Genomic DNA, 18,771 nt, shown 5'->3' with positions numbered 1-18,771 from the left:
TTTAAGATTCTTTTGATTTTTATTTTGTATGTCAATGTCATTATGAAGATGATCCCTATCGATTTTCGCGATGATCGGATAATATTTCACCGAAATATCGTGTCTGACTTGACGTTTCACTCTATTAGCTATATTGTGCAACCCTGTAGTCACTAAAGACTGTTTAATCATTTCTGACAGCTGCCAGTGGGCGTATGTTACCTTGCCTGGCAAGCTATCTTTTACAGATTCTTTTGATTTTTATTTTGTGTGTCAATGTCATTATGAAGATGATCCCTATTGATTTTCGTGATGATCGGATAATTTTTCACCGAAATATCGTGTCTGACTTGACGTTTTACTCTATTAGCTATATTGTGCAACTCGTGCTCACTCTACAGGCTACAATTCTTTACAGATTCTTTTGATTTAAATTTTGTATGTCTATGTCATTATGAAGATGATCCCTATTGATTTTCATGATGATCTATCGATTTTCATGATGATCGGATAATTTTTCACCGAAATATCGTGTCTGACTTGACGTTTTACTCTATTAGCTATATTGTGCAACTCGTGCTCACTCTACAGGCTACAATTCTTTACAGATTCTTTTGATTTAAATTTTGTATGTCTATGTCATTATGAAGATGATCCCTATTGATTTTCATGATGATCTATCGATTTTCATGATGATCGGATAATTTTTCACCGAAATATTGTGTCTGACCTGACGTTTTACTCTATTAGCTATATTGTGCAGCTCGTGCTCACTCTACAGGCTACAATTCTTTACAGATTCTTTTGATTTTTATTTTGTATGTCAATGTCATTATGAAGATGATCCCTATTGATTTTCGCGATGATCTGATAATATTTCACCGAAAAATCGTGTCTGACTTGACGTCACTAAAGACTGTTTAATCATTTCTGACAGCTTCCAGTGGGCGTATGTTACCTTGCCTGGCAAGCTATCTTTCTTTAAAAAGTTTCTAATTTATTTTGTTAAGATTAGTTTACCTGCACATAACAAATTATTCTCTACTTCATGCTAACAGATTTGAAAGTAAAGTAGTGTAGTGACACCGATAGCATTGATTTGCACCATTTTAATTTTTATGTGATTTCCATGTGTTTTATGATGTCACTATAGCAAAGGTCCTTATGTATCAATTGTTGCTTTTTCAATAGTGATGTCATAAAAAGCTTTTATTGGAATGGTGCAAATTGATGCTATCAGTGTACCGGAGTTCAGAAAACCTCTTTACAATCTCTTTAACTCTGCTTATATGTAACATCTCTATATGGTTTTAAATATGAACTATAGGTTATATCTATATTAGTATACCACTGTCTTTACAAAATGCCATTAAAGCCAGGTACAAGATCAGGAAAAGGCTTTTCCTATAGTCTGATCAATCCGAGAAATATGCATTTTACTGAACTTAATAATTCTGAAATTGTTATGATTTCTAATATTAACATATTTTCTTTCATTTCAGGCCATATATAGTATGTTGGGAGCTGCATTGGTAGGTCAAACCATGGACTCTCCTAGTGAAAGAACAGCAAAAATATTTGAAAAGATGGATACAAATGGTGATGGTGTTTTAACGAAAGAAGAATTTATCCAAGGATGTCTAAATGATCAATGCCTATATCAGATGCTAACTGCTGATGCCTCCAAGGATTAAAATTAGCTTCTTCTAGAAAATTTAACGAATTTATTCATCAATGTGTATATAAAGGAATATTTAAAGGGAGGTGACTTAATCATTCATTTCACATGTTTCATTTGTGGTCTGTAGTAAGAAATTAATGATGAAATCAGTGCACAATTCCAAAAAGGAATTTAACACCAGAAAAAACATGTTGGAAGAAATTTGTCTTGGATTAATCTATACTTTCCAGTTTTTTTTAAATTGCTGATGAGCGCTAGTTGAAAGTACAACCCTGAAAGTCTGAAATTCCTTGCTGATAGAAATTAAGTTTTTTGGAAAATAAAGAAAGCGCAAATATATTTAGATGGTAATATTCACTGTAGGAAGGGACACAACTCTTCTTATTCTGCTACTGGCAGACTACTCAACAATGTTAAGGGATTTGGAGACCAGATTACAAAGTTCTTTGGAATTTTAAAGTGGCAGAAACTTTAATGTTTGCTTGTGAAACCTCTGCCTAGGCTTAGCAAATAGCTTGTGAAGCCTATGCATATGCTTAGCAAATAGCAATATAAATGTAGGCCAATTCAAAAGAATCTCTGGGATTGAGTAAAAGTTTTACAATGAATTGGGTATCTTGCCTGTTTGTGAACAGCATGTTGGACTATGTTGAAAATAAATGCATTTTGCTTCAATAATTGTGGTTTACATTTAGATTTGGATGTGAATTTTCTATTTTGTTATAAAACTTGCATACATGAAACTTCATGATGATCTTTAAATAATATTATTGAAGGGAAGTAACTCCAATGATATTGATAACGACAATCACTGAATTGTTCTTTGCTTGATCTATGCTTTTCTCTCAATAAATTGGGCTTGTGTCAAGAAAATTGTTTCCATGTTCACTGGAAGAATAACTACAAGAAAAAGAAGAGAAGAGAATATGGCTATCAAACTACAGTACAGTGCGGAAACATAACTGTCCAAATGAGCTTGATCCAACTGCCAACCATGAGATAAATCCTGTGAAAGTTAAACTGCACATGGACGTTTGTCATTATTTATCTTTTCACCTCATTTAAATGTAAATAAGTAAGCCAACGTGAATGTGATGAAATCATTTTCATTTAGATGATTTTAAGGTTGTTTTAGCAGCTTGTGTCCACAAATTAAAATAGTTAGTAATTGGCATTGTCTTATCTGAACTATCAGAAGTTGAGTTTAAGTAACAACCATTGTCTGTAGAAAAATAATGTGTATTTGTGTGTATCTTTCATATTTTGTGTTGATAACTCAACACTTTGTTTCTTATTTTGCAAAGTTTTGTCTCGTTGTTGAGGAGTTTATTATCTCCAGGGTCAGGAACAGTTTTTGATGTCGGGTGAAAATATATTGTTAATGTAAGGCGCCATGATTCCTTATCATTTTTAGCACCTTCCTTTCAAGCACTTGTTTAGCAATTTAGATCTAGTTATGTTGTTCACACAACCTTGCTTTGGATATTTCCAGCATAAGGACAGCTGATAAGTACATGAATTTAGAAGCAGGATTAATTATCAATTCTTTGGTCGAACAGTTTAGTTGTGATTTGCAGACAATATGTGGATAAATGTTTTAATCATGAAAATAAATTGTAAAGCATATCATAATTTGTTCTTGTCATCAATATAGATTCTGTCTTGTGATGTACATTTTTGAATAATCAGTTTTCACAAAAGTTTTATTCAGAAATATTGTGTTTTTAAGTTATTTTTATTCTGAATTTCTTATCTCTAGGCATCAAAGTAAATTGGATATGTTTTATTATACGCCCACGTCGGTCCGTCCGTCCGTTCACATTTCTTGTAGGCACGATAGAGACTACAGTTTTTATCCGATCTTGATGAAACTTGGAATGCATGTATATATTGATGAGATCTCGGTCAAGTTTGAAATTGATAATAATCAGATGAACAGTTTCAGAGTTATGCCCTTGACTTAGTAAAAACTCGTCAAATTTGACTTGTAGGCATGATAGAGACTACAATTTTTATCCGATCTTGAGGAAACTTCGTATTCATCTATATATTGATGAGATCTCGGTCAAGTTTGAAATTGATAATAATCAGATGAACGGTTTCAGAGTTATTGCCCTTGACTTAGTAAAAACGAATCAAATTTCAATTGTAGGCACGATAAAAACTACAGTTTTTATCCAACCTAGATGAACCTAGGTATGCATGTATATATTGATGAGATCTCACTCGAGTTCATAATTGGTAACAATCGGATTAAGGGTTTCGGAGTTATTGCCCTTGACTTAGTAAAAACTTGTCTAATTCGGCTTGCAGGCACGATAGAGACTACAGTTTTTATCCAATTTTGATGAAACTAGATATGCATGATGAGATCTCGGTCAAGTTAGGTAATAATCGAATCAACAGTTTCCGAGTTATTGCCATTGTTCATGTTTGAATTTCATGATAACTTGATGAACTGTTTCAGGTTTTTGCCTTGACTTATGGATGATTTTAAGATTATTTGAAAATTTATTATTAAGCCACTAAAGATTTTGTTATCATTCTTACAGCTGGTAGTGGGCGTATGTTACCTTGCCTGGCAAGCTATCTTTTTTAAATGTTTATTTAACTTGATTACAATGAAATAAATTCTATTTGTACACAAGAGATCTGGAAGAATTGATTTTCAGTTGGTAATTGGCATACAGACTGATAAAAATGTACCAAGTTACAAATTGTGTTTAATTTTTGTGTCTGTTTACAATACAAGTCAAGTCTGGTTAATCTAGTTTTTCATCTGTTTTGGTGTAGGTTCTTTAAAAACAGATTGATATATCATTAACCCTCCTCTTATTATGGTTTTTTGTGATGTCCATTCCAATTTAATATACCGGTAACCATTTCTAGATCAATGTCTTTGGTGGTTTTTAAGAGGATATTTTGATAATCCAAATTGTGTTCAGAAACATTGACGATGTAATAAAGATTGTTTTATCTATAGTGATATGACTATAGACTTTAAGCTCTGGACCTATACTGTAGTTGAAGTATGATCTGAGATAATCCAAATTATCTTCAAAAACCAAATTAGTGAATCAAACCAAACTGAATTTGAAATATTTCTTATGATCTGTATTGTGTTCAGAAATATCCATGACGTTATTTTTCATTGTTCCAAAATGTCAATAGCCCTTTACTTCTTATAAACATAATTAAAATTTGACCATACATAGATGCAAGTTTTAACAAAAATACAATTGATCAAGTAGGATGATTGGATTGCCCTTCTCTGTCATTTTGCACAATGTTATAAATTAAATAACATGTAAAAGATGGAAATATTTATTGAAGTTTAGGTTAAGAGGGAATCTTTTTAATGTATCTCATTCTTTCATTTTGGAGCTTGAATTTCTGAACAATAGTTAAAAGAAACATGAAAATAAAACCATGAATTCAAAAAGAAACAAGATTTTGCTTATACAAGTTCTGTTCTTACATGCAGAGCTGCATGAAGTGTCCATTGAGTCTTCAATTATAATCAACTAATATTCTTCTCTTTATCATTTCATCCTATTATCTGTTTGTTTTTCCCATAGAGGAATACCATTAGCTGAATATTGCAAAATGGTTTCAGTTATGTAGAGTTTGAGCAACTGCATTTAGATTAAAACATGTGTCATCTCCTTTATAAATCCATGCTTATTAAGCATTAATGTCTTCATGTTTTGTACTGAAATTAGACATTTGTGATGCAGTGTGTGATGCAGATATCAGAAAAATTTATTGAAATTTTGATCAAACTACTACACACTACAATTTATGTTGTTGCAACAGAGTGAGATGTTCAAGTTTAGTTTTGTACAGTAGATGATGCCCATTTACAGTTATGTTCTGATATTAATATAACCAAATATGTGCTATTATTATTTTAACTACAACTAACACGTGCTATGATAACACCACATATATTATGCAGTTGCACATTCTCTTCTATATGTCTATGTGGATTTAGTTTTTACCATCACTGATCATATGTATATTTTAACTTTTTTGTAAATACATTTTACTCTTGCTCTGTGGATTTTGCATGAAAAGGATAAAAAATCTTCAGATTTATTATAACCATAATGATTTCATGAATTCAACATTTAAATTTTATATAGTTACTATAGATTTACAACAAACTTGCCATAGTAGGTTGTTACATTGATGGTCTGTTAGTATGAAGTAGATAGTTGTGCTTGATTTAATGGAAAGTGTGCAAGATTTGAAAGTAAAACATAACACTGACATCACCTGCATATTGCACCCCACACTCTATCATATCAGTAATTTTATCAATTGTAATTTTTATACAGTTAGGAATTATTCTTGAATTTTATTATTAAGTTTTATTATTTTTTAGGCAATTAGTTAATAGCAATACTTATGATTGCTATTAAATATTATGATAGTATTTCTTTTTGCTTTGTTAATGATATTTATGTACATCTAGAAATCTTTAAGAACCTTGATGAAAAGTGTAAGAATAAGTGATAATGAAGACTAATATGTTGATCTGTTTACAAGATTACTGTCAGATTCGTTACTAGATATATTTTCAAATGATTTTTCATGTATTATGTTCTGCACTGAACATACACTGTTTATAGTAATGTACTAATTTACATAACCATTTTTTTTCTACTCAGATCATAAATATTCAGAAATTTAATAGAATTTTCAATGACAGGATGTATGTTCAGCAATTTTCCAGATTTTCACATTAGAGAGGGCAATATTTATGGTCCAAACACTTTTGCTCCTTCATAGAATATCCTAGCAGTGAAGTTCAATAGCTCACTCCTTATATATTTCAACAACTCTATAGCCCACTCCTTATATATTTCAACAACTCTATAGCCCACTCCTTATAGATTTAAACAACTCTATAGCCCACTCCTTATAGATTTAAACAACTCTATAGCCCACTCCTTATATATTTCAACAACTCTATAGCCCACTCCTTATAGATTTAAACAACTCTATAGCCCACTCCTTATAGATTTCTAGACTAGTACAATACCTATAGAGCTCAGTACCAAGAGCTCATTAGAAATGTGTAAATCAGTGCTCAAAAGATTACAAATTTGGCACAAGGAAATGCAGACTATTTAGAATGGAATATGTCTGAAAAACTATCTAAGTTTTGATCTTATTATTACTGAGATACATGCCTACTTATTGCTTTATTGCATAGCTGACAAATGACTTAAATAGATTATATATATTATAATAATTTGTAGACTGCTATCATTATTCAAATAAAAAAAAATCATTAAATTTTTCTTACTTGTTGTTATTTCCATGGCTTTAGGCCATAGTGACGTTATTTAACTTGTGTATTTTGAAGATTTGTTGTGGCTAAGATGCTTTCAACCATTTCTGTATGTCTATTGTTTTCTTTATTGATGAAAGTGGCAAAGACCAAAAAAGCTTTTATAATACTGGTGACTTTGAAGTCATTAAAAGTAGTTGACATACTTTCTGAATTGATGTAAATACTAATTTGTACCTGATTAATTGTGGCTTTCCTATATGTATGAAAAGTTAATGAGTTACAGAATTGGCCAAATATCTTGTGACAATTCATCAAAATTCCCATTTGTCACCGTACCCAAGTTTTCACTTTCCTGAAAAGGCGTATATTCTAACAGTCTGGGTAAACAGGACTACTTCCTGTGATGGAATGTAACACCAGTTAATTGAAAATAAACTGTCAAGTCAATTATTGATTTTGGACGTTCAAGTCTTTTCATCTTTTGTGTGAATTTTGATGATGATTTTCTAATTGCTTTCCAAGATGGACTTTACTTGTTTTCAACAGTTTGTGTTGGTTTGATAAAACCATCTATTGTTAAACTTGCAAAGCATGAATAAAGCCATTATTTACCAAGGTGATACATGTATTAATGAAATCCAAGCTATTGATTTGTCTGTTTTTATCTTACATTTGTCTTTGCAGCAATGAAGCTATATAGTGTGTAATAAGTAGAAATTTCTTGGTACAGTGCCCTCATAATCCCAATATCATATCAGTTTTTATCTTAGCATGCACGGCCTGTATCACAAGAATCTTTTTTAAAGCCTGTAAAATTAGCCACAGCGTTCCGTTAAAAGGAACTGAAGCCATTATCCTGGTTAATTTAGCACTCATTATAACACTCTGGTAGGCTATTGTAACAGCTATATCCCAAGAGGCTTGGCATTTAGAAATCCAGTAAACCATTTCATGTTGATGTGCTCAAACTGAAATCAAAATGGTCAATGCCACAGAAAACAGAAATTCAGTTTATTGCAAATACTAGGTGTGAATTGTTAGACAATAACTTCCCCTATTTTCAGCCCCTTATAAAGGAAATGGAGATTAATGGTGAGGGAGAAGTAATGAGAATAATGAGTCTATCCAACAGCTGTCAGATATAGATAGAAGAAGGACTAGAATCATCAAGTTTTTGGACTAAAGAGAAAAATGACATGGCCCTAAATTTTAAATATTTTGAAGTATATTTAGACTTAGTTCTAAAAGTACTGAAGTCTGGATTTGACATTTATGACTTCACCTTTCCCTTTTCTTACTTATCTATATTGTCACTTTTCGCCAATAAGCCATCAGCTATCACTTCTTCTTAAGAGCAGCACCTGGACGTTTACACCAAACTGAGCCAATCTTCTGTAAGGTTGTCGTCCATCCACCCTTTCTCTTGACATCGTACAATTATACCAGACGGAAACTTGATGCCCTTTGTTAACGTCTTACGGCAGAAGATAACATAAGGTGGTAACTTCCCTCCATCAGAGATACATGCTAACATCAGCGTAAACCTGTTCTTTTCGTTACCAGTTGTTTTCAGATGGACGGTTTTATCTCCTTTTGTAGTTAAAGTGGAAGCTGAAGGGAGATCGAACGTCATTGGGGTCTGGTTGGCGTTACCAATCTGCGAGAGGTCAAAACCATTCTTCTTTCGTTGTTTGATGATAAATTTCTGGAATTCCAACAACTTCTCTTCGTGGTCACTAGGCAGTTTCTAGGAAATGTTGGTTCTTCTGTGTGAGAGGTGGTTACGGTTGAGGAACTTATAACACCAAGATGACGTAGCCCTGAAAGTCTGCAACTTCAACTGCTTATGGACCTTTAAGGCTTGAATGCAAACTTCAGTGGAAGCCACAGGGAGGCCTTGTTTTCTTCGATCTTCAATCTAAGTCAGCACCTCAGCTTCAACCTCAGGGAAAAGGCCTTTTTTCCACGTAAGGCACACTTGGTCTTGGGCATCTTCAGGAGACTACCCCGCTTACTGCGCCAACTCCTAATATTGGACTCGTTGATATTAAATTCACAACCAGTTGCTTGATTGCCGTGAGCCTCAGCAAATGTTGATATGGCTTTCACACATCAAATAACTACTGCAATTATTCAAAAGCGCCCGATAAAATGAGCTCTGTTAATCTTTGAGTTTGAGTTAACCTACTGTAATTGAATAATGCGGTACCTTTAATGAAAGTGTGTTTATATATTTATCGATTTGTTTAGCCTTTTAAAACAACATGATTAGTCATCACTTCTCAATTCTCAATAGGACAACGACTCAATTGAACAAACAAATGCGTTTTAAAAAACTAACAAGGTGATTAAATGGATTTTATTATACAATTAAATAAAAGTAATTTATGGTAAAGTAGAATATTCAATTATATTATAGATGATATCGTGTCAAATATACGGGATGGTAATGGTCTCTGTGATGTGCCAATTCTGACTTCAAATTTATCGTAAACTAGGGGTGCGCATTATACACGGGTAAATGGATTTTTCCCGATTTTAATGGGAAAAGGAAGGGGTGCACATTATACACGGGTGCACATTAAATTCGGAAATATACGGTAATACTATACTATACTGTTTTAGGACTCAGTCTTTAGAACATTTGTTTTAAAGTGATGTAGTGAATTTGAAATAAAAATGGATACATGTAACCATAACACACCTGAAACAATATCTTCCAGCAAAAAATTGTGTGAAAGTCATCAAATATACCATGTTTTTATTGTTACTACTTTCAGGGGAATCATGAGACAATAGGTACATGTGATACTATAAGACAAGACAAGTAATTGGGAGGTTGAGAGAATTTTGAAGAAAAGGTTGTATACAGGTGACCAACATTAAGCTAACTGAGTTAACCCCTCGAGGCAAGGTAAGCTTATTGTTTATTTATGATTTGTTTATGATGTTTTTATGATATTAACATAATCTTGGTATAAATTATGTATGTTATATGAAAATGGAGATTGTGTTAAGCCCACGTATAAAACATTACAATGTTTAATTTAAAAACACATTAACTGGTAATTACCACAAAGCTATTAGTGACATATCAATATGTTTTCAAAAGTAGAAATTATAAATTGAGGCAGATGATTCAGAATTCAGATATCATTTTGATCAGAGATCACAACCAAAGCAGCAACTAGGCTATGCTTAGAACAACATTATACTTTAGAGGCATGAAAACTTGTCAGAGTGTATGACTGGTACAGCTTTATAACTTGAGTTTCTAGATACCGGGTTTTCAGTAAAAAACAATTGAAAACTTCATAAAGGACCATCAATTGGAAACCTTACCTAAGAGAACTCCACTAAATCTCTGTGGTTCTTGAAGATGAGTTGGGTGTCTGAGTCTCTCAAGTTAAATGTATGCTTTCATGAATTGCAAAGAAAATAGATTTTTACTGGGCTTAACTCAGTTTTCTTAGTCAGGTTACTGGTTGTCAATGGTCTAATCTCATTTCCGTTGTATGTTTGATAACAGTTCTAAAATCATTGCCCCACTAGTAAGTAGAAATTTGACCAATTTATATAGACAAGATCCAAGAGAAACTTTGTTGATATTCTTGTGTTATTTTGTATTTTCTTTTGAAATCTACTTCTAATGCAAAAGACTTGGCCTTACAGGTCAAAGGATACAGTACATACGATATCATGGGTTAAACATAGCTGGAATCATTCCTATTTTTGTGCTGTCACTGGTAGAGTGAGACTATTGTATTTGAAAACATCTTCAAGAAATCAGTCAGAAACTATGTGGGTTTGAGATTATTGATTCTCAACAAAAGCCGTAATGAAGTAGTCCTGTGTAAATCAATAATTTACATAATATGTTGGCGGCGGGATAAATTGGGTGATTAGGTTATGTTGGCCGGAAGTAATTCGGTATAATCCCATCTGATAAAGTTAAGATCTGTTGTAGATTGAGACTTCTGTGTCTATTATAAAATTATTATTGCTTGCTTGTCTTGTGACAGTCTGATTGTTTAGGGTGATATGGAGGTGGTTACAAAGTCTTTGGGAAGGGCTACAGATCTTCTGGTGTTATGTTTTGATCTGTTAAAGAGTCAATTTATATATAATGATGAAAGCAGTGTTAATCCTTTCAACTAAAATAACTTTATCTTGAAGTAAAATCAAAATGGTCAATTTGATTAATACTCTTATTATGTCTGAGTAAAAAAAAAAAGTACATGACATATCTTTAAAGGGGCAGATTCGCCATCTGTTTGACCAATCATAATTTAGTCTCAGGAACGGGAATCTTTTAGCTAAGCTAATGTGTATTTTTGTGTTCAGAGTTCACTGTTGAAATTTGACCTTCAGTTAAATTAAGACTCATCATGCCTTGATATTCTTTTCCTTCTATAGAAAAGACATCTATAGAAATAGAAAGTGAAATACCAAGATTGAGCTAATTTGAAGGAATTTTGTGATTTTCATACATTTCTAGTTCTGAAAACTATAAATGCATATATTATAGAGTATAGACCCAAATCAACCCCCGAAAATGGAGAATCTGTCCCTTAAATAATATTATTTGGTATTATCAAGCTAATCTTCGATTGGGGGCTGCGGGGGTTCAGCGAGTTGATGCATCCTGCACTAATCTGAAGCTTTAGGGTCTCATGACAGTTGGAAACAGGTTGACTAATGCCGCTGTCCTGGCAAAATTACCCTCATTGCACACTGCATGGCATTGCCCATCTCTATTAACCCAGTTAAGTACAGAAGTAGGTAAAACTCCATTCATTTCATTATATTTGATCCTGTATTTTTCCTCTTCTTCTTCTTGAGTAAATAAAATTTTCTTTATGTCCAAGTCTGAATATTGTCTATATCATTTCTTTGCCAAATGTTGATTGACAGATGAAATTTTGTCACTTTTATCAAAGATATTAGGACTTTATTTTTACAGAGTGACAAATTGTCCTTTTCATACTCAAACGTCCATTTGTGAGTATATTTTTGTCTTATTTTTGTTTTACTCTATATAATGCTACAAATTTTGACTGGCGATCTTATCAATTTTACATGTTACAATACGTCTTAAAAAGATTTTGATGAAATAACTTCACTGACTGTTTTTCTCTTAGATTGAATTATTGATTCTGTGCAACAACTATGAACTATATGTCAAATTGATGTGATGACCTTTTTACTTTTTATGCATAAACACTTGCGTGGATCCGTTATAGCAGTAGAAGTCATTGACTTATTATGTTGTTATTAAGTGAGATGTAAAGAATGGAAATGGAAAAGGAAGACTTGATAGTGACAGTTCTGAATGATTTATTCCGGAATATTGTCTTGTGTGTGTGATAGTGACAATACAAATACAGCTCTATAGCAACACAGAACAATATTGATGATTCTATTAACTAGGAAGTCAATACATTTTATTTACATCAAGAGGCCGACTGGTTTGCTGGATGATTGAGTCTCAATAAGGGTTTGCACAAGATTTAATGAGATGAATTATTTCCTGTAGATTGTTTTTTTTGTTAGTTGTTAAGAGACTGTTATTACCTAGGGTATTTGAGTTATACTAGCATATAGGAAAGTAGTATTGATATGTTTTAAAATGTCTCCCTCAACCCCTTCAATCTAGTGAGTTGAGAGTCATTAAAAAATGGAGAACAATGAAAGTAAATATATGAATTTAAGTTCTGAATAAGTAAAATTTGAAAATAAGATTTGTCTGAAGGAAATTAATCATATGCTGAATTCTAACTGACAGGGCTGTAAATCAGAAAAATGTCAGTTTTTTTATAGATAAAAACTTAAACTACACTGTTTTAGATTCGTAGTAATGATTTCTGGACAATACAGTCTTGGTGCTATAAATTAGCTACTGGATAATCTAGGCTTATTTGAAGGCACCTGTAAGGAGTAATTTGCTGTAAGTTATTGATCGATAAAACTGAGATTGACGATAGATCATGTGACAGTTCTACAGCTTTGTGATTGGCTAATCCGGTATTAGACTGTCTTGCATGCTATACAAGGAATGAAATTTCATACAATCGACTGTGAAAAAACTTGAAATATGTCTTTCTGTTTGTTGCTATGTTTTGAGTAATTTAGTTAAACCTCACTTTCAACAAAAGTTCTAAAAAGGAGTTATCTTTAATAAGGTAAGGATAAATTGGCACCATTTATGTCTTTGGATTCCAAATATTCAGCTTTTTTCCATTTTCAGTATTTTAGATCCAAGATCTTTTAAAAGATGGCTGCCATATTTGGTGTTTGTTTACATTTTGAAATGTGTGAAATTGGTTGGTGTATTGTGCTTTAAAAGAGAATGACTAGTTTGAAGGGTATTGATTATATCTTGAGTTAACTAACTGATACCAGGAATGGATTGTTTAGTTATTGTTCTCATCCATGATGTGTAGTCTACTACCAGTCTCTATTGCTTTTGTCATAATTCTCAAATTAATTATTATTAACCATACTATTCTTTAAAATCACTGTCAGACCATGCTTCTGTCTTTTATTGAAAGATTTGAATAAAGAGGAATGATGTGGAATTTTCAAATTGATATTTTCAAAACAGGGAGCTACCCATGAGTGACAAATTTAAAATTATTTCCTGTCAGGCAGATATTTAGAAAAACAACAGAAAAAGGGCTACACGATACTCTCAGCACAGCAAGCTGCAATGGAACTTTAACCATACTTTACTCAAAGTGTTTGAAATTGGATGATACAAATTGGAGATAGAAATGCCAACAAGAAGAAAGCATGACATGACTCATGACAGTCAACAAGGAAATGCAGTGAGAAAGACTAACAATGCATAACATTTAGGCAGAAAATAATATGTATTTTTTGTAGTGATGGCTTTCAAAATCAAGGAAATATCATCTGACATCTCAAATATTCAATAGAATTGTTATAAAATGTAAAAACCATGATGTGTATTTATACTATTTAATAATAGTTGAAAAGCATCTGAATTATGAGAAACAGGCAAAAATATTGCTTTCCTATGAAAATTTTAGTTTAAAAGTGTATCAATAAATTTTTCAATTGATCACATTTATTTGAAGTGAAATTGTTCAGCATTCATTGTTTGTGTTATTGTAGTCAAACTTAGCAAAGATAAGTTAAAGTTGAAGCCATGCATACCAAAGTGAATAAGTGAACAGGTCGAACTCAGGTGAAGCTTCAAAAAGTCTTACTTAACCTCAAGTCTGACTTAGTGATAAGTTCATTTTAGGTTTGCCTGAAATGAAACCCAAAGTAAGGTAATTTTTTTTTTAGATAAGTATAGGTTTAATTTAAAAGGTAAATGATTATTGGATGAGAAGAGATATTAATGACACTTCTGTTTTGTTACTATGGATATCAATTGATCTTCAATAATCATTGTTTAAACTATTCAATCAATTATAGAACCAATAAAAAAAACTTATTCCATGGGGCAGTTATTGAGGTAGGTACAAACAATCAACAGAACTTCAAGGGTTAATTGATTTTTTGGAAAAACAATTTGATAATTTGAGGATCATTCAATATTTATGTAGATCTTTCTTCTTGTTATTCCTTTCTTTCATTTATTTCTCATTCTTTCATTCATTGCTAACATATATAGGATATTTTTCCTTTTAAATTAAATATTTATCATTCATTCATTCTTAAATCTATTCTATGACTTTTATTCATTCAAATACTCAATCATTCTGCTGAATCTTGATTCATTCCAGGAGTAGTAGTCTCTGGTTATGTTCTATTAAAGCTGACATACTTTTATGAGATATCTACACCAAATACATTTTTCATCCAGATTAATCAATATATTAGACCAGTAAGTCATCTTATTTCTAGGGATAAATGTGAAAATAATGATCAGGTTGACGTTGTGACATGACAATAGTTTGTTTTGATGTCATTTGTGACAGTGGTGCTAAGAAAAGGTCAGTAGAGTTGATTTGATGACCTGGTGTGATACAGGGTCTGAGAACTATTTATTGATTATTTCTATATCTGGCTATTTTAGCTTCCAGATTGAATTAACTTTCCTTTTTACAGATTAAACACTTAGTTCATTTTATCCTGATACCTTATAGCTTGGGTTGTTTTGTCTTTTGCATCCTTATGTCTTTGTATCAGTTGGCAAGTTAAAATGTTTGTGTGAAAATATGAAAGTTTTTGTGGAAGCAAGGCTGTAGATCTGTTGAAAAAATTGACTTTCTATCACTGTACTTCTCAGACAGTTTGAAGCTTCTACTCAAAATCTTGAATTTTGATTCAATTATTTCATACAATTCAGTACAGAAATCTGTGCCGGATACCAAAATACCAACCCACCTTTTACTAATGTGGATACTGAGTTGACAAACCCTTTTAAGGAATGATATTAACAGCCTCTAACTGTATAATAAATAAATAAACCAAGTACATGTATTAATGATCCGAACCACAAAATGAAACAAGAAATCTGTAACAACATATTGACGAAATATTGGTAGCAGCTATTGAACTTATCACAGAAGGAAGTATATCAATCATAAGTGAGTAAGTATTTCATAATGAAAAGTGGTATCATTTTTGGAAAAATGCTTGAAATTTACAGACTTAAGATATCAGATACATGCGCCTTGAGAAAGTCCATTATTATTATTAAATGCAGACATTTTGCAGCAATTCAAGCAAAATCAAGATAAAATGAAATTGTTAATGTCATTTAAACGATCATGTAAACTCCCTCATGAGCCAACTTAATTTAGTTATTTTATTTCCTTTGTTTGAAAACAATTCTAATATCTCAGTCTTAACTCCTTCATGAATATTCATATGCGTAATTAAAGATATAAAGGTTGGAAGTCAATAAGAGGACAATTCGTTATTAGGTAAACAGCTTCATCAATATTCATGGTATGTAAATTTATGTAAAATAGCATTAGTTACAATGAAAAGGGTATAAAATAGACAAATTATATATCCCTTTGAATAAGGTGCTTCTTTGTTTAAACTTTGATGTTTGGTTTTATGTCTTTAAAAGACAACAATACCTAGTTAAACTGCAATCATGAAAGTGCAAATTGGCCATTCATTCATTCATTAGATTCATCAAACATTATCATTCATGCAAGGTTTGAAATAAGCGTTCAGACACGGACATTGTCCGGTACAATTTCGCTTGAGCCGGACATTTTTGTCTGGTTCCAAATCTATGAAATTTTGTTGTTGTAAAGATCGTGAATTATCAGCAATTTTGATGGTTGATATTGTTAATAGATTAGTCAAAATTGTGTATTCTTGAAAAATTGTTCTTGCCGTGGAAAGCAAAAAACATCAGAACAACAATAATATAGTCTAGATCATCCAAATTACTAGCACCCAGAGAAGACATGCAAGGTCTGGAAGATCACGTCAAAACACAAATGTATGGTGTTTACACAATTAGGCCAAGTCCAAGACTTAGTCCAAGTCATTTGTCCGAATTTATCAGTAATTTTAATTCTATAACAACTTAAAAACATGAGATGATCTTTCATATGATACTATATATTATAATCATGATTCGTTGATACTTTTATTTCAAATATTACATAAGAATTTGATACAAAGATGATACACTGAACTGTAGGAAATTGTCAGACACCATGTTAAATAATCACCGCCGGATGTTATGATAAGCACGAGCATTCTTATAGACGAAAGTAGAAAAATAATGAAAGTAAGAAATTTATTGGCTGATATAAATAAACATCTTTTATAGTTCAATCAGATAAGTTATTACTTATGACGGCTCTTTTTTCTGTTCCAAGAACTTACAATCAAGATATGATTTAATTACCCACATTTTTACTGCTCTATCATTCCCGAGGAGGTATCGGAAATATAAATAATCTCTATTTGAATGATATAAAATATTGCCTGTATTGCAGGTGAGAAAACGGCGAATATCAGTCCTAAATTGATGGGTTTAAAGTGAAATTTTTCAATTTCATCAATTTGCACCGTTCCAATTTTCATTCAGGTGAGTGGTTCCTGCAATTCCACTATCACTCTGTGATAAAGCATATTTTGTGATTTGCATTAACCACAGACGTCTTGACTGAAAGTGAAATGGTGCAAATTAGTGCTTTCAGTCTAAAATGTAAAAATTTTAGAAAACCTCTTAATACATGTTTCATCACACACTCTATAGCACCTGTTTTTACCTCTGTACTATTTTTCCATGTACATTAAGTGGAGTGTGTCATTCAAGGTTTAAATTATCTAGTTTCTAATTAGAAACTTCTGTAACCTCTGGTCAGACTATTGTTAACTGGTCTTATTTGATTAAAACCTTTCTCTTCTTACAGTAGTCTATGTAATTAGATACTACATTGTAATATAGCCAGTCGTTATTAAGCAAACATGACCATCAGAGAAACCATGCAGACCACTAGAGAGAGTGACCACTAGCTTATTGAAAGGTATTAAAGGGATTAGTTGTGATTTATTAGTATTCTGTCAGCAATTCCATCAATGTTAAAGGAGATGTCATTTTGAGTTGAACATTCTTCAATTTTTCATTAGTATCGGGGTACTGCTACTGGTCTCAAAATGATTGTTGCTAATTTTGAGGTTATATATAATGCTTAATAAAGTAAATATTAAGTTTGAATATGTTGCTTCCAGCCGAATCCAGTATCTCATAAACAAAGACAAAATTGTAGAATGTTACGTCTATACACTTTTGCAGGGGATTGACAAAAATCATTATAAGAAAATTGTTATTATTTATTGCTTTAAAAAATAGTATTAAAGAATCATGCTTTTAATTGTTGCCAAAATTTTTTCCCAGGGTTAATTTCACAGGGTGGGATCTATGATTCATGTGGGACCATTCATCAAATCAAACCTTAACATGAAATAGTTTTTTCTTTCTATAGATTGGTTGAAGATTGAAATATATACTTAGTCTTTCTTATAATACCTTATGTAAAGAGTAAGACTTATTTTGATCGGTTCAGAGTACTTGTGTACCACAATCAATAAAATATAGTTATAACTATATTTCACATAACTAACTTACTAACATACAAAAAACATTGCCTGCCAGAAAATTAAATGGTCATTAAATGTGTGGAATTAATAAGAGGAATTCTATGATGTAAATTGACTTTCTATGGAATCACAGAGCTACGCCATTCAACTTGATGGGGTGATTATTCCAAGTAAATTTACCCAGCTTAATTCCTGTTTTCATCATCAGATTGAGTTTGACAGTTCTGTGAAAAGAGACTTAAATCTTCCATTTGCTGAAAGTGGTTATTATCACCAGAAAAAATTGTCTATTTCATGTCAGCTTTATGGTTTTAAAGAACTAATGTTCCAAAAATCTATAATTTCTTATACAATTTCTAGCTTTTGTTTAGTTGTGCCCATTTCTATAATTCTATATGTTTGTTATCACACTTACTGGGATGGAAAGATCATGTTTAGCAGCATTTAAAAGACAGATGTAATTATTTGGTTTCTGATTTGCAACCTAGATGGTTATTGTTTATGCTTGGTCATTGTTTAAAACATTGTTGTTTTCATTTCAGATGTTGACATTGTCTCCATTTATATCTTTGTCTTGTGTTTTTATGTTCTATGTTCAGACAATATTATGTTTTTCTCAATTACACATACGATGCAGGGTATGTTTTAACTTGACAGGATTGTCTAGTATTCTGTGGTTACCAAAGAAAAACAGAAAAGGAGTTTAAACAATTCCACCTCTCCCAAACCATTCTCAACAAAGGAAATTTAAAGTATA

General features: G+C 31.9%; 1 protein-coding gene across 1 annotated transcript in view; it reads left to right on the top strand.

Annotated features, from left to right (window-relative positions):
• Positions 1 to 2,333, top strand: part of LOTGIDRAFT_202962 (hypothetical protein) — a 45,578-nt gene extending 43,245 nt beyond the window's left edge. The window contains exon 6 of the mRNA XM_009045468.1: positions 1,482 to 2,333. Within this exon, the coding sequence (XP_009043716.1) occupies positions 1,482 to 1,673 (192 nt within the window). The 3' untranslated portion in view covers positions 1,674 to 2,333. The remainder of the gene's footprint in view (positions 1 to 1,481) is intronic.
• The last annotated feature ends 16,438 nt before the right edge of the window (positions 2,334 to 18,771 follow it).

Source organism: Lottia gigantea, assembly GCF_000327385.1.
Source record: "Lottia gigantea unplaced genomic scaffold LOTGIsca_1, whole genome shotgun sequence".
Lineage (NCBI taxonomy): Eukaryota > Metazoa > Mollusca > Gastropoda > Lottiidae > Lottia > Lottia gigantea.
The sequence above is the reverse complement of the archived record's forward strand: the minus strand, read 5'-3'. Positions and strand labels throughout refer to the sequence as shown.